This window comes from Mastigoproctus giganteus, chromosome 1 (genome assembly GCF_048544385.1).
Source record: "Mastigoproctus giganteus isolate SK-2022 chromosome 1, ASM4854438v1, whole genome shotgun sequence".
NCBI lineage: Eukaryota > Metazoa > Arthropoda > Arachnida > Uropygi > Thelyphonidae > Mastigoproctus > Mastigoproctus giganteus.
The window spans coordinates 17,431,121-17,449,202 of NC_143575.1; the positions used below are offsets into that span (position 1 = coordinate 17,431,121).

General features: G+C 36.0%; 1 protein-coding gene across 1 annotated transcript in view; it reads left to right on the forward strand.

Annotated features, from left to right (window-relative positions):
- The window catches only part of LOC150090590 (protein arginine N-methyltransferase 9-like), an 89,265-nt gene that overhangs the window by 43,954 nt on the left and 27,229 nt on the right, over positions 1-18,082 (forward strand). Inside the window, exons 5-8 of the mRNA XM_090386580.1 lie at positions 4,822-4,989; positions 6,408-6,741; positions 12,069-12,233; positions 12,351-12,540. Coding sequence (XP_090242706.1) covers positions 4,822-4,989; positions 6,408-6,741; positions 12,069-12,233; positions 12,351-12,540 — 857 coding nt within the window. The remainder of the gene's footprint in view (positions 1-4,821; positions 4,990-6,407; positions 6,742-12,068; positions 12,234-12,350; positions 12,541-18,082) is intronic.

An 18,082-nucleotide genomic window follows, 5' to 3' on the forward strand; every position in this document is an offset into this window, starting at 1 on the left:
AAAGGCACCTGAGGTAGATGGGATCTATCCAGTTATATTAAAGGAAGCAGCAAAGAAACTAAGCAAACCCTTAGCCATAATTATGAGATCATCTTTGGGCTCGGGGGAAGTCTCCACAGACTGGGGATGTGCAAATGTATCCCCAATTCACAAAGGGGCATTGAAGGGTGATATGAGTAATTACGGACCAGTTAGTTTAACTTCTGTTCCGGAAAATAATGGAGTCACTGGTTAAAGAAGCATTACAGGATCGTATAGACAAGACTGCAGCAATAATTCAGACACAGCATGGGTTTGTTAAGGGAAAGACTTGTCTGACAAATTTGATTGGATACTATGATGTGGTTACAAAGGAACTGGATGCAAAAAATAATTTTGATATCATATATTTGGATTACAGGAAAGCTTTTGACATTGTTGCGCATGGAAGACTATTGTACAAATTGGAGCAGAATGGTATTAAGGGTAAGTTGCTACAATGGATAAAAGGATGGTTAAGTGGGAGAAGACAGGGTGGTAATCAATGGTTGCTGCTCTTCGTGGACTAATGTTATTAGTAGAGTCGCAAAGGATTCGGTGTTGGGTCCACTATTGTTTTGTATATTTATCAATGATATTGATGAAGGTATATTGGGCTTAATGTCGAAGTTTGCAGATGATACAAAGTTGGCAGGGTTGTTAATGACAGTAATGGCAGTGTGCTACTGCAATAGTATCTAGATAATTTGGGCAGATGGGCTAAGAAATGGCAACTGAAGTTTAACTTTGACAAATGCAAAGTACTGCATATGGGTAGAAGTAACCCGAGAGAAACGTACAAACTCTGTGGTACTACACTTAAGATGGTTGAAAATGAAAAAGACCTGGGAGTAATTGTGCAAGCAGATATGAAGTTTTCTGAGCAATGCAAACAGGCTGCCAGAGCAGGTCATGGGGTTTTGTCAATGATATATAGGAATTTTGCTAGCAGGGAAAAGGAAGTGATTATCCTCTGTATAAGGCAATGGTCGGGCCATGCCTTGAGTACTGCGTACAGGTCTGGAGGCCTCATTTTAGGAAGGATGTAGATTTACTTGAGTGTGTACAGAGAAGGGCAACAAGATTGGTGAGGGGAATGAAGGGATCCTCTTACCAAGAGAGGCTTAAGTTCTGAAAATTGCAGTGGCTGGAGACTAGGTACCTGCGCAGTGATCTGATTGAGGTATATAAGGCCTTGAATGGGTTGAGCACGCTGAATTCTGATGGGATCCTTCCACTTGTTCAGATTACAAACCTAAGGGGGCATAAATTCAAATTAAGAAAGGACAGATGTAGAATAGATGTGCGGAAATTTGCCTTTAGCCAGCGGGTGGTTAATTGCTGGAACAAACTTCCATCTGTCGTGGAAGTTGATAGGTTGAATAAATTTAAGGAGGAACTGGATAGGCATTTGGAGGGAATGGTGTGATTTTTTTTTTTTTTTTTTTTGGCCGATGCGGCATAAGCTCATACACTTGCTTTCTTGCATCACATGCTGCTACTACTACTACTACTTCCTTTGGAAAAATGTTTACTAACAAAAGAAAGTGTCTCTCAATTCACGAAAAAGTCGAAATTATTCGTGAGTTAGAACAGGCAAAAAATGAAGTGTGTAAAAAGTTTCTTTGTCCTTTTCAACAGTAATGACATTGTGGAAGAATAAACGTGTTTATATATCGGTACTGGAAAAGAACATAACCGGGGGGTGGGGATTTAGAGAAGTGCGAGGTTACAAATGCCTATGAAGCATTGCTCCAATGATTCCCTACACAAAGAAGTGCTGGATTTTCAATAGACAGTCCAGACCGATCTTGGAGGCCAAAGAAGAAAAATTTGCTAAGCAATTTGGACATGATGATTTTGTATGTAACAACGGTTGGTTGGATTGATTTAAAAACTGAATACAAGCATATTAATACAAATAATATGTAGGTATATACTAATACTGTATTCTTTTTTTCTCTCTAATATTTCTTTTGTTTTTTAAATCTATCTGTTTATCAAGTTATTGAGAATTTAAAAAAAAAGGGAGGTAGATTTAACTCATCACTGATATAGTGAGTAACAGTTATAACAAGGAACTTTTGTCGGTCCTTGGTGCTTGTTATAACCAAGTTCGACTGTGTATATACACCGATGAGCCAAAACATTATGACTACTTACCTAATATGATGTTGGTCCTCTACATGCAGCCAAAACAGCTCGTACCCAGCGAGGAATTGATGCTACAGGGTTTCTAAATGTGTTTTGTGACAGATTCTGACAGATTTGGGAAAATGGAAGATCTCTGCGAAGTTCATTCCGCATTGCTTGACGTTGAAGAAAAGGTATTTAGACTCAAAGCACGGGATGTTCATAATGGTCTCTTCTTGTATATTCGTAAATATGTCATGGTTTTTCAAAATGATTCATAAAGAGGCAAAGCACGGAATGATGATCGACATGGTCTCCGAGACACTGAAAAAATTATACACTGATGAGCCAAAACATTATGATCACTTGCCTAATATGATGTTGGTCCTTCACATGCAGCCAAAACAGCTCGTACTCGGTGAGGGAGTAAAAGAAAGTCCCCTTCAAAAGCTGGTATGCAAATAGTATGTTCCAAAATTAATAACCACATTAATTAACTCAATAGACAATCAGTATTAATTACTAATGATGTCATAATTAATAAATAAATGTTTCAAATTAAAAGTTCTAACTTTAGTTCCTGGCTTCGGGAGGATCAATGGCCGATCACCCTGGCGGTCACGTGACTTGTTATTTCAAACAAGATGGTGTTTAGGTAGGTGGTAGAAGTCAGAGTGGCCGGCACATGGATGACTGGACCCAGGGTATCCCAGCAGAACATCGCCCAAAGCATGAGACAGCCGCCACCAGCTTGTTTTCGTTCCATGGTGCATCCAGGCCCTATCACTTTCCCCAGGTAAACGATGCACATGTACCCAGCTGTCTACATAGTGCAACAGGAAACGTGATTCATCAGACCAGATGACCTTCTTCCAATCACTGAAGGTCCAATTTCAATGCTCGTGTGCCCATTGTAGGCGCTGTCGCCAGTGAACCGTGGTTAGCATGGGCACTCGGAACGGCCTGCGGCTACACAGTCCCATTTTCAGTTCCAATGAAAATTGGAACTGAAAATGGGACTGTGTAGCCGCAGGGTTCAATGTACTGTGTGTTGTGACACATTACTCCAGTCACCAGCATTCTAATTACCGGCTAGTTGCACCACAGTCTCCCTTCTCTCACCTCGAGCAGCTGTGGTCGTCCAACACCTCTCCAGTGGTTCGTGGTTCAGGGTTCCCCCCCCCCTCCTCCTCCTCAGACCACTTTCGTTAGGTACTAACCACGGCTGACTGTGAGCACCCCGCCATCTGTGCCATTTCGGATATGCTCTGACCCAGTAGTCTGGCCATTACAATTTGGCCTTTGTTGTCAAACTTGCTTAAGTCTGCTGCCTTTCCCATCTGAAGAACGAGTACCACTGATTAACGGAGTTCAGTATCAGGTGATTTTCAAACCATGTCCCAACCCGCGCCGTAGTTCATCTGCAGTTGCTTCGATTTGCATAACGACTCGCTGGTCATAATGTTTTGGCTCATCAGTGTATATATATACACAGGGTGTTTCAAAAATGATGGTCAATAATTTAAAGGTGAAAAGTACAAACTAAAATAAGCAAAAAAGTCCCAGTGAACATCGGGCTGCAAATGAATCGTTTTTGAGATAATGCACATTTTCTGTTAAGATCTGCCACTGACTATGGGAGCACTCTGGGAGTGTAGTCTTTATTGCTGAGACCTTGTACACGCTGGATATGGTTGGGGTACAGTAATTGATGGTGTAAAATTCGCCACACACTGCTATGGGCGCCTCCGTAGCCAGGTGGGAAGGAGCAGCAGTGCCTAGCACACGCTTCTTGATTAGACCAGGGTTCGAGCCCGTCACCACCAAATATGGAGGATGCGGGAAGGTCAGGGAATGACCACCGCATATCCCGGAGCAATATGGCCTTAGTTGCTAATGCTCCTAAAAATCCAAATAACAATAACAACAACAATAACACTGCTATGACTCAGTACACGCTCTTGTAGAGCAACCCTCCTTGTCGAAATTCCTGGATTTGGTTCTGTTCTTTCTAACACACTTTCCTCAACATCAGGTGTTATGCTTCTGGGCACTTAGCACGTGGAGTACATTGTACTCCACGTGCTAAGTGCCCATGTTTTCTAAGGCATTGATGTACCCTGATGAATGTGTGCCTGCTGGGCTGCCTTCGGCAGGGAAATGCTTCTTGGTACAAACGTGCAGCCTCGAGTGCAGTGCCGTTGGCTTTACCATACATGAAGTGCATGTCCACATATTCTTTGTTGCTGTAACCTCTTTCCATGTTGACTATCCTTTGACAAGTACTGGTATGCCTGCTACATCTCAGAGCATTGAGAAAGGGGAAAGGAAGAGAATGAGCATAACCTAGCCTAAACAAACAAGTTAGTGGTGGATCCCAATTCTGTACAGTTCACCTTGTGTGGTGGATCCCAACTAGAAATGTGCAATATCTCGAAAACGAGTCACTTAAGGACCCATGTTTACTAGGCTTTTTTTGCATATTGTAGTCTATACAGTTCATTTTTAAATTATTGACAATCACTTTGGAAACACCCTGTATATACACTTTATGAACTCGTTAATAGATGAATCTGTCCAGTAGACTGCATCATATTAGTTATGCACATAAGATTTGTGATTTGTCTGAGTAACATTTTGCATACTTAAATATAATATTTTATTTTATAGCATGATAGCTGCTAGAAGTGGTGCATCACAAATATTTGCTTGTGAAATGTCTGAAGCTATGTGTATGGTGTCTAGAGCTGCATTCCAAAAAAATAAGTTAAACGATCAAATAGTTTTGATTAGCAAACCATCTACAGAATTGGAAGTTCCTGATGATATTCCTGAACGGTGAGAACTCTTTTTTTACTACTTATTTTTTTTTATAATACACTCCTATGCGTATGAATGTTTATAAAAGACATTAGAAATTCAGGTATTAAAATTTATTATTTTAATATTATTATCTCAGTTAAAAAGAGGAAAATCAGTTATAAGATCCAACATCTCTATTAAAAGAAGACATAATTTACCAGAATACTTGTGATGTAGAAGCATAGATGGGAAATATGTATAAGTGAACTTACAAAACACATTTAAAAAGGTAGAACAAAAAAATATTGCATGATTGAGTGTAAATTTTAAATAATGAAAATAATTTTAAGATATTGGGAGGGAAAAAGATTTTGTGAAAATGAATATCAGAGCTTTTTTTTTTTTTTTTTTTTTTACAAAAATCAACAAAAACCTCTCAACTAGAAGAAATATCTGAGACAGGTGGAATGAATTATTCAATAATAAAGTTAGATAACATGTGGTGGGGAGATATGTGGGTCAGTATATGAACTTCTAGCAGTCAATTCAATTTGTTCAGCTATGCAGAGATGGTTAGTGCAAACTGTGGAGGGGTACCATTCTCCGTGAATACCAGCTCAACATTTTACAAATGTGAAATGATTTGTTAAATAACATCTGTGAGTAGCATTCACTGTTCATGGTGTCGAATAACTGATATGCCAACAATATATCTCATTGTCATGCCAAAAAAAAAAAAATGACTTTTTGCTTGAATTGCATTTTCACTGTTATTTTTGAACCATTATTTGGAAAGTAATGGCAATTGTAGTGATTAATAAGTCCTCCGACATGGAACTTGTCTTCTTTCTGATCAGTGAATGCTAGTGAAAAGATCAGAGTAATCCTCTTTCCATAATGTATTCAGCAAATTCTCAAGAGTTTCTCAGTCTTCTGCATGCATTTCTTGAGCATAATGTAGTTTTGTTGTTCAGTAATGCAATTCCTATATTCTGTACAAAATGACTTGAAAAGGCAATTTCATATGTCATTCCACTTTCTCTTAGTGTAACCTACTGTCTAGATTTTCTTGGACTGCAGGAGAACATAATTTGAATAGCCACATTTTCTGTCTACATTGTTAAAGACCTCTACTTCTTCCCATATTATGAAATTAGTAAATCTTGTTATATAAAAATATCAGACACCTTGTACTATAAGGATAAAACTAAAAGTTTTAAAATTGCATTTTTAAAAATAAAGCAGAAATAATCAACTAAACAGTTATGGTTATGTGCTCTCAAACTTTCATGCACACTATTATGTTTGTTTTATTTCTCCTTTTGTCAATTTTGCTTTTTGTGGTGTCATAACATAAAACTGGTCATATATCAGAATAGCTAGATTAGTAATTGGATTAAATGTTCTACTTTGTTAACTAATAAATATAACTTTATTAATTTCTTTATTTTCAGAGTATCCTTGGTTGTCACGGAAACATTTGATGCTGGGCTGTTTGGAGAGCATATTCTTGATATTCTTTGTCATGCCTGGGAACATCTCTTACGGCCACTACCACTTATAAATAATCATTCAAAACTCAGTTGCCATCAAAATAGGCTGGCTTCATTACCTCAAAGAAAACATGTAGACAATTGTGTGCCAAATCATGCCTCCTTGTCAAGTTCTTCAAGGGAACAACTGAATATCACTCCATCTACAAGTGAGCATGGAAAAGTGATACCTCAAAGAGCAGTTGTATGGGCATGTCCTTTAGAAAGTAAATGGATTAGGATGTGTGCAAGGCAAGTATATATCTTAAGATGATTATTACCTTAATTGAATAAATCAAAGGGAATAGCTGTTCTACTATATGCTTCTTTACATGTACTCTTTTTACCTAAATAAAAATAAAAGAGTTTTTTCAGTAACTCCATTTGGTGTAAAAACAGGATCCTTTTGGTTCAGTGATGGCAGAATCCTTGTTGCAAATTTTTAGTTTGGTATGTCGAATTAGTTGGGGGATTGTATATCTCATTTTATCACTAAACTGAACTAAAGTTCGGTCAGTTGAGAAGGTGTCATTCCTTAATGAAATTTTCTTGAATTTTCTTTACTGAAATTCATCATTCTGAAAATTGATAAGAATTTTCAATATTTTCAAAATAATGAATTTTGTAAAGACTTCGTAATATTGAAAAGTTAATTATTTTGGTGTTTGTTATAATGAGATTATTCTATGCAAAGAATCTATTGAGAATTTCTTAACAAATTAACATGTGCAGCCAGAAGTAAGGTTGCAAGTTTTAGCCTATATTCTGCCACAATTTTATTTTAATTTAACTTAATAATAGTGCACTTCACAGAATTCTTTTCTGTCATTCTATGTTGGGGACATTCTGTTCCCTCCAGCAAAAGTGACTCAGGTTGGGCCATGCTCATTTGAGAAACAACATAATTATGTTGACCTAAAATTATTATTATTGTCTTTAAATTGAAGAGCATCAACAAAAGAAGGGAATTTACCCTTCATTTAAACACTCTAAGGTACTAGCATGACAGCCTGTATCATTATATTATTGTAGCCTCCTGATGTCTTCATCAAACAGCCAGTGGCCCTAATTAGCAGCCTTGTGCTGAATTTTGAATAACATATCAAGTGTAAATAAGATGCCAATGTGTAGAAGGAAAAACTTCTGTTGTGTTTACTATTATTAAGAAGATTATCAAAAATTATCATCATCAATATGAAAGCCATAATTGTGAGAGCATCCTTGGATTCAGGGGAAGTTTCCATGGAATGGAGAAGTGCAAATGTATCCCCCAATTCACAAAGGGGATCAAAGGGTGACAAGAGTAATTACAGACATGATAGTTTAATTTCTATTCCAGGGAAATTAATGGCCACTGGTTAAAGGAATAATGCAGTATAATCTAGACAACACTGCGGTTATAGTTCAGACACAGCATGGGCTTATTAAGGACAAATCTTGTCCAGCCAATTTGATTGGATACTACGATGTGGTCAAAGGAACTGGATTCAAAAAATAATTTTGATATCATATACTTGGATTTCAGGCAAGCTTTTAATACTGTTGCACAGAAGACTGCTGTACAAATTGGAGAAGTATGGTATTAAGGGCAAGTTGCTGCTCTTGTTTGTTTGTTTTTTGGTTTTTAGGAGCATTAGCAACTAAGGCCATATTGCTCCTTGCTGCTCTTCATGGACTAATGTTATTAGTGGAGCCCCCCAGGGTTCATTGTTGGGCCCATTTCTGTTTTCTATATTTATCAATGATATTGATGAAGGTATATCAGGCTTAATGTCCAAGTTTGCAGATGCTACAAAGGTTGGCAGGGTTGTTAATGACAGTATGCTACTGCAACAGGATCTAGAAAAGTTAGGCAGATTAGCTGAGAAGTGGCAACTGAAGTGTAACATGAATAAATGCAAAGTACTGCATATAGGTAGCAGTAACCCCAGAGACACACATGTAGTTGATACACAGTAACGTATCAAACGTGTGGTACACTCAAAGCAGTGGAGAATGAAAAGGATCTGGGGGTAATTGTGCAGTCAGATATGAAATTCTCTGAGCAGTGCAGACAGGCTGCCAGGACAGCTCATGGGGTTTTGTCAATGATATGCAGGAATTTTGCTAGCGGGGATACGGTGATTATCCCCTCGTATAAGTCAATGGTCAGGCCACACCTTGAGTACTGCATACAGGCCTAGAGGCCTTGTTTTAGGAAGGATATAGAGCTGCTGGAATGAGTATGGAGAAGTGCAGTGAGATTGGTGAGGAGGAGGATAAAAGGGTGCTCTTACATAAAAGGCTTAAGTTCTGCAAATTGCAGCGTCTGGAGAATAGGCACCTGTGAGGTGATCTGATTGAGGTGTACAAGGCCTTGAATGGTTTGAGCAATCTCAGTGCTGATGGGATTCTTCCTCTTTTCTCAGATTGTGCACTTGAGGGGGGCACATAAATTCAAATTGAGGAAAGACAGTTTCAGAATAGATGTGCAGAAATTTGCCTTTTGCCAGCGAGTTGTTGATTGCTGGAACAAACTTCCATCTGTTGTTTTGGAAGTTGATAGCTTAAATAAATAGTTGGAGTGGGAATTGTTTTTTTTTTTTTTTTTGACTGATGCTGTATAAGCCTGCCTTCTTGCATCATGTGCCACTGCTAATGCTGACATAAAACACTAAGTTTGCATTATTATTAAGAAGCAAACTATTATTAAATTCTTTCAACATCTGCACTGAAATACAAACCCAGACTTTTACTAATTTTCTGCCTAGGGCAAATGCAGCTCTGTATTAGATGTTGAATATTAATTTTGTTATGTATACATTTGGAAAGTGTTTCCTTCCACACACACTTCTTGGCTGCTCATTTATACTTAATACATTATGAAAATTTATTTTGTTTCTCAGAGCAAACTAAACATAATTACAATTAATAAGCTTTCGGCTGGGAGGCAGCCTTCTTCAGATTGAATACCTGAATGGCAGTTGGAATAGAGATGTGCACTGCCAGGATGGTGCGTGAGGCGCGTGGTTAATTGTTTGTTGATGTTTGTGGCTGTGACATATGGTGGTGACGTGGCCAGCGTTTGTCTATGGATAGAATTACTGCCTCTGTGATGGGGTTAACTTGGCAACCACTGTTCCTGTTCAAAGAGGCATCCGAGCATTTTATATTGAACGATTCCAACCAGGTGCGCTTTAGGTAATGGTGGGACCTGTCCTTACCTAAAGCGCACCTGGTTGGAATCGTTAAATATAAAATGCTCAGATGCCTCTTTGAACAGGAACAGTGGTTGCCAAGTTAACCCCATCACAGAGGCAGTAATTCTATCCATAGACAAACGCTGGCCACGTCACCACCATATGTCACAGCCACAAACATCAACAAACAATTAACCACGCGCCTCACGCACCATCCTGGCAGTGCACATCTCTATTCCAACTGCCATTCAGGTATTCAATCTGAAGAAGGCTGCCTCCCAGCCGAAAGCTTATTAATTGTAATTATGTTTAGTTTGCTCTGAGAAACAATAAATTTTCGTAATGAATCCAGAGCACGTAGGCCTTTTTTACTATGTTAATACATTATTCTATCTTTCAGCACAAAGTTGTTAATTGAGTCCAACTGCTGCCTGATGAGAGACTGCTGCCCTCAAGTTTTCCAATAAAAATTAATTTCTTTTGATAATGCTATATCAATTTAAAGATATTAATTCCTAAGAATTTTGAAATGAAAATGAATTTATCTTTTTTTGTGCTAAAGATATTGTTTCTAAAATGAGCATAAACTTGAAGCCTTGTTACTGCTACTGGAAGGAACAAGTCATCCCCAAGACAAAATGACAGAAAAATAGAGCACAGTTAGGTACTATTATTAAATTATTTCGATATGTGCTTTGCAGTATAACTCTGGACCTTCATTAATTTTATATTTAGAGGTTTTATTTTATTTTATTTTTTGCTAAGATAGAGTATATTACAAAAAATCTAAATAATGTAAATTATGTATTTGATTTGCGGACAATAAAAGCAACAGTTTGGTAATTTTGAAGAGAATAACAGCAAAAACATTGTAACACAGAGATGCCCAGTACTTTGCATATTATAGTGTAGAACAGGGATACATCTGTCATATAGTTTGTGGTTGGTGCATTATAGCCAAGTTTGCTGTTGTGCGAGTAAACCCAAAATGAAATCAAATCAAAGTCATATAGCTGATATAATTTCTTTAATGAACAGGGATTGTTTTATAAGGTTGACCATCATGAATCTATGGCATTTAAAAATTTCAGTACAAAATAGCATATTAATTTCAAAATCGATATAAAATGCTATTTTGTTTATCAGCATAAAAGAATGGATAGTTTTACTTCCTCTTTTATGGGAGTACTCTACCCTTTATTTTCCATTAAGCCTGAAGATGAGAATCGCATCACTTAAATTTCCTTTAATGAAATATTTTGAGATATAAAAATGATATCATGTTATAGTTAGAAGTTTTAATTTTTATCACCACATATGTCCGATTCAAATTATCTGTAAAATTGGCAAAATCATTTTAAAGTGTTTACCATCAAGGTGTTTTTAGCATATACAATGTGTTTTGGATGACAAATGAATTCAACAATTTTGTGCTTAAGCTTGTGAAACAAATTTCGCAAATTTCAACGAAATTCTCTTTCAGAAAATAATTTGATTCTTATTACTTATATATGCAGGGGTACATTACTGCATGGTTTATTATTACTAAGAAGAAATTACTATTACAGGTGAATTGGTAGCATAATGAACCATTTAAATCAATAAAGATAGATTCCAACTTTCTGGAACACTTTTTTTTTTATCAACTCAGAGAGATAAATGTCTTTAAAAGCTAATGATTTAATTCAAAATAATGAAGGAATGAAAATAGTAAACAGAAAAAATTATTTTAAAATGTTAATTTTTTTCTTTATAGATTTAAAATCTAGAAGAAATGTTATTGTGACATTTCTGAATATGTAGTTAGATTAGACACTGCAATGTCAAATTTCTTGAGGAGACCCAAACAGTTTGCATGACTAAACCCAGTGATTTTTTTACATATAAACAAAAAAAGTTGTCCATATACAGAATAAATGTAACTTTTATCATGATAATAGTTTTCTTTGTATTAAACTTTGAATCCATTTGGGGATCTTACAGATATATATGCAGATATGGACAAATTTTAGAATTCAGTATGAGAGTAAATTACCAGTATATTTTAGAATTAACTGTACTTAGACTACAGGGTGTAAGTAAATTTTGGAGATATAAGAAAATAGCCTTCAAGTACCCATCTATATTGAAAAAGGCACATTTAATTCACTTCCTTATATCTGAGATATAAGGATCTTCCTTGTATTCCAGACTTTATGGACACCCATATAATGAAGTTTTATTTTATTTTTTCTCTATATTCAGGTCATGATTTCATTAGATCACATCTAATGCTGAGAGAGTGACAGAAACTTTTGAAGATTAGTATTAATAACTCTCACTGCAAATTGATAAAGAGCAAGTATAGCATATTAATAAAAATTTGTAGTTCAGTTTTATTTTATTATTATTTTTTTTTAGATTGGAATCTAGTATATTGAAAATGTTAAATGAGTCTTACAAAGCTATTTGTGCCAGCAACAAACCAGAAGAACCTTATACTTCAGAAAAGATAAATACAATGAAATATGGTTACACATTTCTTTGTGATCCCCAAGAAGTTTTGGAAATAAATTTTAATAGTCCTCAGGCAAGTTTAATGAATGGTTACTTTTATTAAAAAGGATTCTGAAATTCTGAGTGTAGTAGTTTTTTTTTTTTTTTTATACGTTTGTTGTTATTTTATTTATTTTATTTTATTTTTTAGGAGATTGAAAGACTTTTGAAAGGTGTCATATTTAAAAATCAGTTTCATTGCATTAAATCTGGTGAACTGGATGCCATAGCTGTTTGGTTTGACTTGTATCTCAGTGAGCAAATAACTCTTTCCACTCACCCACTTTCTGAACGGTGCTGGGAACAGGCAATATTTCCCATATTACCTCATCACCTTAATGGTAAGAAATAATGTTTTTATCAAATCTAGTATTCTTTAATAGTTTGTTATTATCTTTATGTGAAATAAATTACAAAAATTATTTTCAATATCGTGAGTATATTAAACGAATAAACATATAATTCATAAAGATTAGTTTGGATGAGCTAATTTTTATGAAATTAAAGTAATGTTTATAATGTGTAGTTTGTGCGGCTGTTGCTAATTTATAAAAATTTTGAAAATTGGAGCTTTCTTTCTAGCACATGGTAACTATTTCTACTGTTATTTAATAAAATAAGAAGTCTAAAAACTGTACAAAACTCTTTTTTTTTTTTCTTTTTTTTTTTTTTTTATGAAATTAAAATGATCAGTTTTGTTGGATCATTGTAAAACACTTTTTTTTTTTTTTTTTACATTTCATATTAATTCTCAAAATTTGAATTTCACACATCTTTATTGGCTGACAGAAATTAAATAAGAGTTTCAGTTTCAGTAGCAGAATTTTTTTTTTAACACGGTTGTCATTTAATTGTATATTAGCATGATATCAACATGGAAATAAACTAATAGCCATAGTTTCTTTGGTTGTTTCTGACATATTTTGTTTTTACAGTCCCTTGTTCTTTTTCCTGAAAATTGTTGATGTCAACTCAGGCCATATGTGTGCTAGCTCTTATTGTACTGTAGTTGATATTATGTATGTATTATGTCTGGTTGAATTTCATTATTTCTGTATGAATGTGCATTCGTGGGCCAATTGGTATGTTGTGCAGGCTGAAACAAGTGGTGAAGCCAAAATTCAGGAACAGAAGGTCCTCTATGACACCATAGTATCATGGAGAACCTTCTCCTGATTGTGAAACAGTGCAAAATGCATCACAGGTTGCATTTAATCCTGATTCACAGTCTCTTTTGAACATGAATTTTTTTGTGTAGATAATTCTATTAATATCCAATATACTGTATTTGTTGCCTTATAAGAAGCTGTGGCATGGAAGGCACCCCCTAATTTGGAAAGAAAAACTTTTGAAAAATTTTTATTGTTAATATAATGGAAATATAAAATTCAATAAAAATAAAAGCCAATAAAGAAAGGTATATAATTATTACTCTTATTATTTTAGTATTATTCAACTTCAAATTCATTACTGACTTAATCATTATCCTCAAATCAACATTATCATCATCCTCTTCACTGTCATTCTCATACAATAAATTTTTTTCTTTATTCACTGTCATTCTCATACAATAAATTTTTTTCAGTGCCATCCATTGCATTACTTATACCACATTTTTTAAAGAACTTGACCACAATTTCAGTCTAAACATCATGCCATGACTTCAGTACCCATTCACACACTTGTGCTATTGATGGACGTTTCCCTCCTGTAGCATCATATTATGATTCCTACAAGTTTTCTTCCAAATTTGGCCATTTAGGTGGAATTTTATGAAGGTTGTGTTTTGTTTTATCAGCTTCTTGTAATAAAACTTCTTGCTTCCTCCATTGATAAATCATCTTCTCAGTAGGCAGTGGTCCGAAATTTTGTTCTACTGCTGTGTTCCCTTGTTCTTTGGCATATTGTACTACTTTTAACTAAATCCAATAGTATAATTTTGATGCACTTGCTATTGATAAAGGCTTAAATGTATAACTGAAATTCACTTGTTATTCCAACAACAGCCTGGTAATTACTGAAAAGTGTACTAACATATAATAGTTAACCATCTTTTAACTACTATATGTTAACTCTCAGTTTTGCACATGTGCTGTATTTCCACTTTTGGCTTCTAAGATGCATGCCGATTTTTTAAGGGAAAAAAGTGTCTTATAAGCCGATAAATACAGTAATTATATACATGGTGTCTAAAAGTTAACTCCTTTAGTTTAAATGCAAATTCCCATTATTTTAAATAACATTTGATGTCCTGAAGTAATTTAACATAATGCATCTGAATATAACATCATAACAGTTTTAAGATGTGAAACATGCAGATAAGTAAGCTGTAAGAATATATGCTACAACAGCAGTACACACTTTCATCCTGATGTGGTACAGAATGCAGAATAGAGTGATGAATTCAGAGTGATAAATGGCTAGTTTGGAGTAGCAAAATTTCAGAGATTATGGCAATAATATAAGATGAGATGTCTTAAAAACAAGTTTAAAGTGGCACCGCCGTAGCCAAGTGAGCAGGAGCGGCAGTGCGTAGCACCCGCTTCTTGATTAGACCGGGGTTCGAGCCCGTGACCACCAAATACGGAGGATGTGGAAAGGTCAGGGAATGACCACCACATATCCTCGAAGCAATATGCCCTTAGTTGCTAATGCTCCTAAAAACCACATAACAAGTTTAAAGTCAACCAAGAGTTACAGCATCCCAAGATATTGTAACACTCTCTCTCTCTCTCTCTCTCTCTCTCTCTCTCTCTGTCTCTCTCTCTCTCTCTCTCTCTCTCTCTCTCTCTCTCTCTCTCTCTCTCTCTCTCTCTCTCTCTCTCTCTCTCTCTCTCTAACAACAAATGTAGGGGGATGATAGCCAGGTATAAAAGAGGGAACTTACTGTGAGAGAGTCCTGGTTTGAATTTCTTTCACCTCCCCCACTCTTAGGTGGCTCATCTGACTTGGTGATCTGTATCACTGATCTCTGGAGCCAATATGGACTTATGTTTTCTTTGTAGATGTTGATTCATTCTTGAAACTGATTCTTGACATGTGCACACCTGGTAAGAATATAGAACACTCCCATTTCTCTAGCTTCAGGGAGAAGTACCGTTATTATGGGCAGTAGTGTTAATGGTCTGTGGTAGCATCATGAGTCAGGTGGTAGATGACTTTCATCAACCGATGAAATACCACCACTTTGCTTATTGGAGGCTTGAAGTGGTGAAACCCATGTTTAGTGTCTAGAGAAAGGTTTCCGGCATCCCCCTCTCCCCATACTTCTCCTTCAACCCATGCACGGTACTATAGGCTTTGATACCTTTCGTGTTTGGGGTTCTCATAAAAAAATAAAAAATAAAATAACAACGACATCACTGATCTCTGCATCTTTGAAGGAGACACACTGACTATTATAGGGGCAAGGTCCATGAGCCTTTTGTGAAGCTTTCCAAAAATACCATAGGTTCTGAAATTATTTTCTTGAACAGTAAAGCTCATTTAATCAACAGATTCCTTCAGAATTAGGATATTCTTCAGTTGGAGTGGTCACCCAGCTCACCAGACTTGAAAGAGCATGGTTGAAATGCTTCTTTAAGAACAGAAATACTGTTCTTCCTCTCAAAGATTTCATTACTGTCATCCAAATCTGTTATACCCAGTGGGGATGCAGGCCACTATTGTATGTCATTGATGTCAGTAAATCTTTAATGTAGGGCAGCTCCTGAACGCAAGTCTGTCTCTGCCTTGTAACTCCATGCTGGGAATGGTACTCACTAATTCCAATTGGTATATTTGTGAAGTAGTAAGTAGGTCCTGAACTATCAGCCTTCCATTCTCAAGTTTTTTTCATGTTACCATGTTTCCTGTGTTTCTAAGAAATCCCATTTCTGAAGATTCTAATTTTTGATTGTTTATTTCTTTGGAATAAATCAGTTTATTTATTTTAGACTATGGAACTAGTTTTTGGCTCCATAGTCTAAAATAGCCTTAAAAATATGTTATAAGCAGCTAAGTTTGTATTTTGGCTGACTTCCTACACTTACTGCTCTGTTTTTTCATTTCTAATTTTCCATCTTCATTCCCAAATACACAAAATTACTAATTTATTCCAATTTTTGATTATTTAGTTTACACTTTAAATTTTCTTTGTCTCTACAAGCTTTTCATGATTTTTGTTTTTGTGTAATAATTTTCATAAAACCTGCTAATGCCAAATTCATTGCAGCCATTATCTACATTTCAAATTACCACAGCCATTTACTTAACAGCACAATATCATATGCGTATAATAATGAGCTAATTGTTTTGTCTTACATTTTTTTATTAAATGGTCATGAAAATTATAAAAAGAAGTGGGGATAAAGTGCAGCCTTGCCTCACCCACAAGTTCATGCTTAAACTATTTTCCAATGCTTTCTTCAGCTCTCATCATTCATCATTATCATTCTACTCTTCCGTTTGGCATGGATTGAGTCCCTATTTAGATATAGTCCTCCATTGTTGTTAATCTCTTTAATCTTGCATCATTTGTTGATAACTCTGAAAGCCTGTTTTCCTTTAGGCATTGGAGCCATTCTCTTTTGGGTCTTCCTGGTGGAGAATTGGAGATAAGAGATCAGTACTACATTAGGCAGCCTGTGTTGTTTCATCCGGTTCACATGTCCAAACCACTGAAGTTGTTTTTTGTAGATCTGCTCTATTATTCTGCATTCAACTCTAAACTCTACCTGCAGATTTTCAGCTCTCACTGCAGATTTTCCATTTTTCTAAAATTTGAAGGAGTAGATTTCTAAGTACTACATCATATGAATAAATCCTAAATACAGGTTATTATTACATTGTCGTGACTTGAAAGGATGTCAGGATTTTGACAAACTTGATGCTCAGAAAACTCCAGGTCCTGACAGTATTTCTTCACTTGTTCTCAAAACCTGTGCTCCTGAACTTACACCCATTCTTTGCTGCCTTTTTTTCACTTTCTTATTCCAAAGGTGTTTTTCCTTTGCTTGGAAATTTGCTCATATCCAGCCAGTTCCTAAAACGGGTGACAAATCCCTCCCATTGCAATTACTTCTACTCTTTCTAAAGTAATGGAGAAATCAATTAAACTGCCAACTTTTAAACTATCTAGAATCCTTCAGTCCGATCAATGATCACCAGTATGGATTCTGTCAGTGTCGATCCACTGGTGATATTCTGGCTTGCATTACCCATTTATGGACAAATTCAATGGAAAAGTTTGGTGAAGCACAAGCAATTGCTCTTGACATCTCAAAGGCTTTCGATTGTGTTTGGCAAAAAGGTCTTCTGAACAAGCTTCCATCTTATGGTTTGCCAACTGATTTTTGTAATTGGTTATCCAGTTTTCTCTGACCACTCACTGTCTTCTAACGTCTCCACTAATGCTGGTGTCTCCCAAGGTACAGTTCTTTCCCCCACTCTTTTCATCCTGTATATTAATGACCTTCTTCCATTGACCAGAAATCCTATCCATAGTTTTGTTGATGATAGCACATTGCATTCCACTTTCCAGTTTGAGAATCCTTGCCCTGCTCAATCAGCTTCAACGTCTCGAATATCCACTTCCAATTCCTTAAATGCCGATGTCCAAGTAATTCTCCGGTGGGGCAAAAACAACTTAGTTGATTTCAATCGTACTAAAACACAGTCCTGCCTTATCCCAAAAAGGATTCTTCAGCTCCTATGCTTATCTTTGGTGACACTCCGATTTCTAAGCAAAATGATATATCTCTTTTAGGGATTACCCTGACTTCTAATCTCTCTTGGCACAAGCACATTACAAATATTGCTTCCTCAGCATCTAAAAAACTCTGTTTTCTCTTTTGCTCTCGGCGTTACTTTTCTTCCAAACAGCTGCTCACTCTGTACAAATCA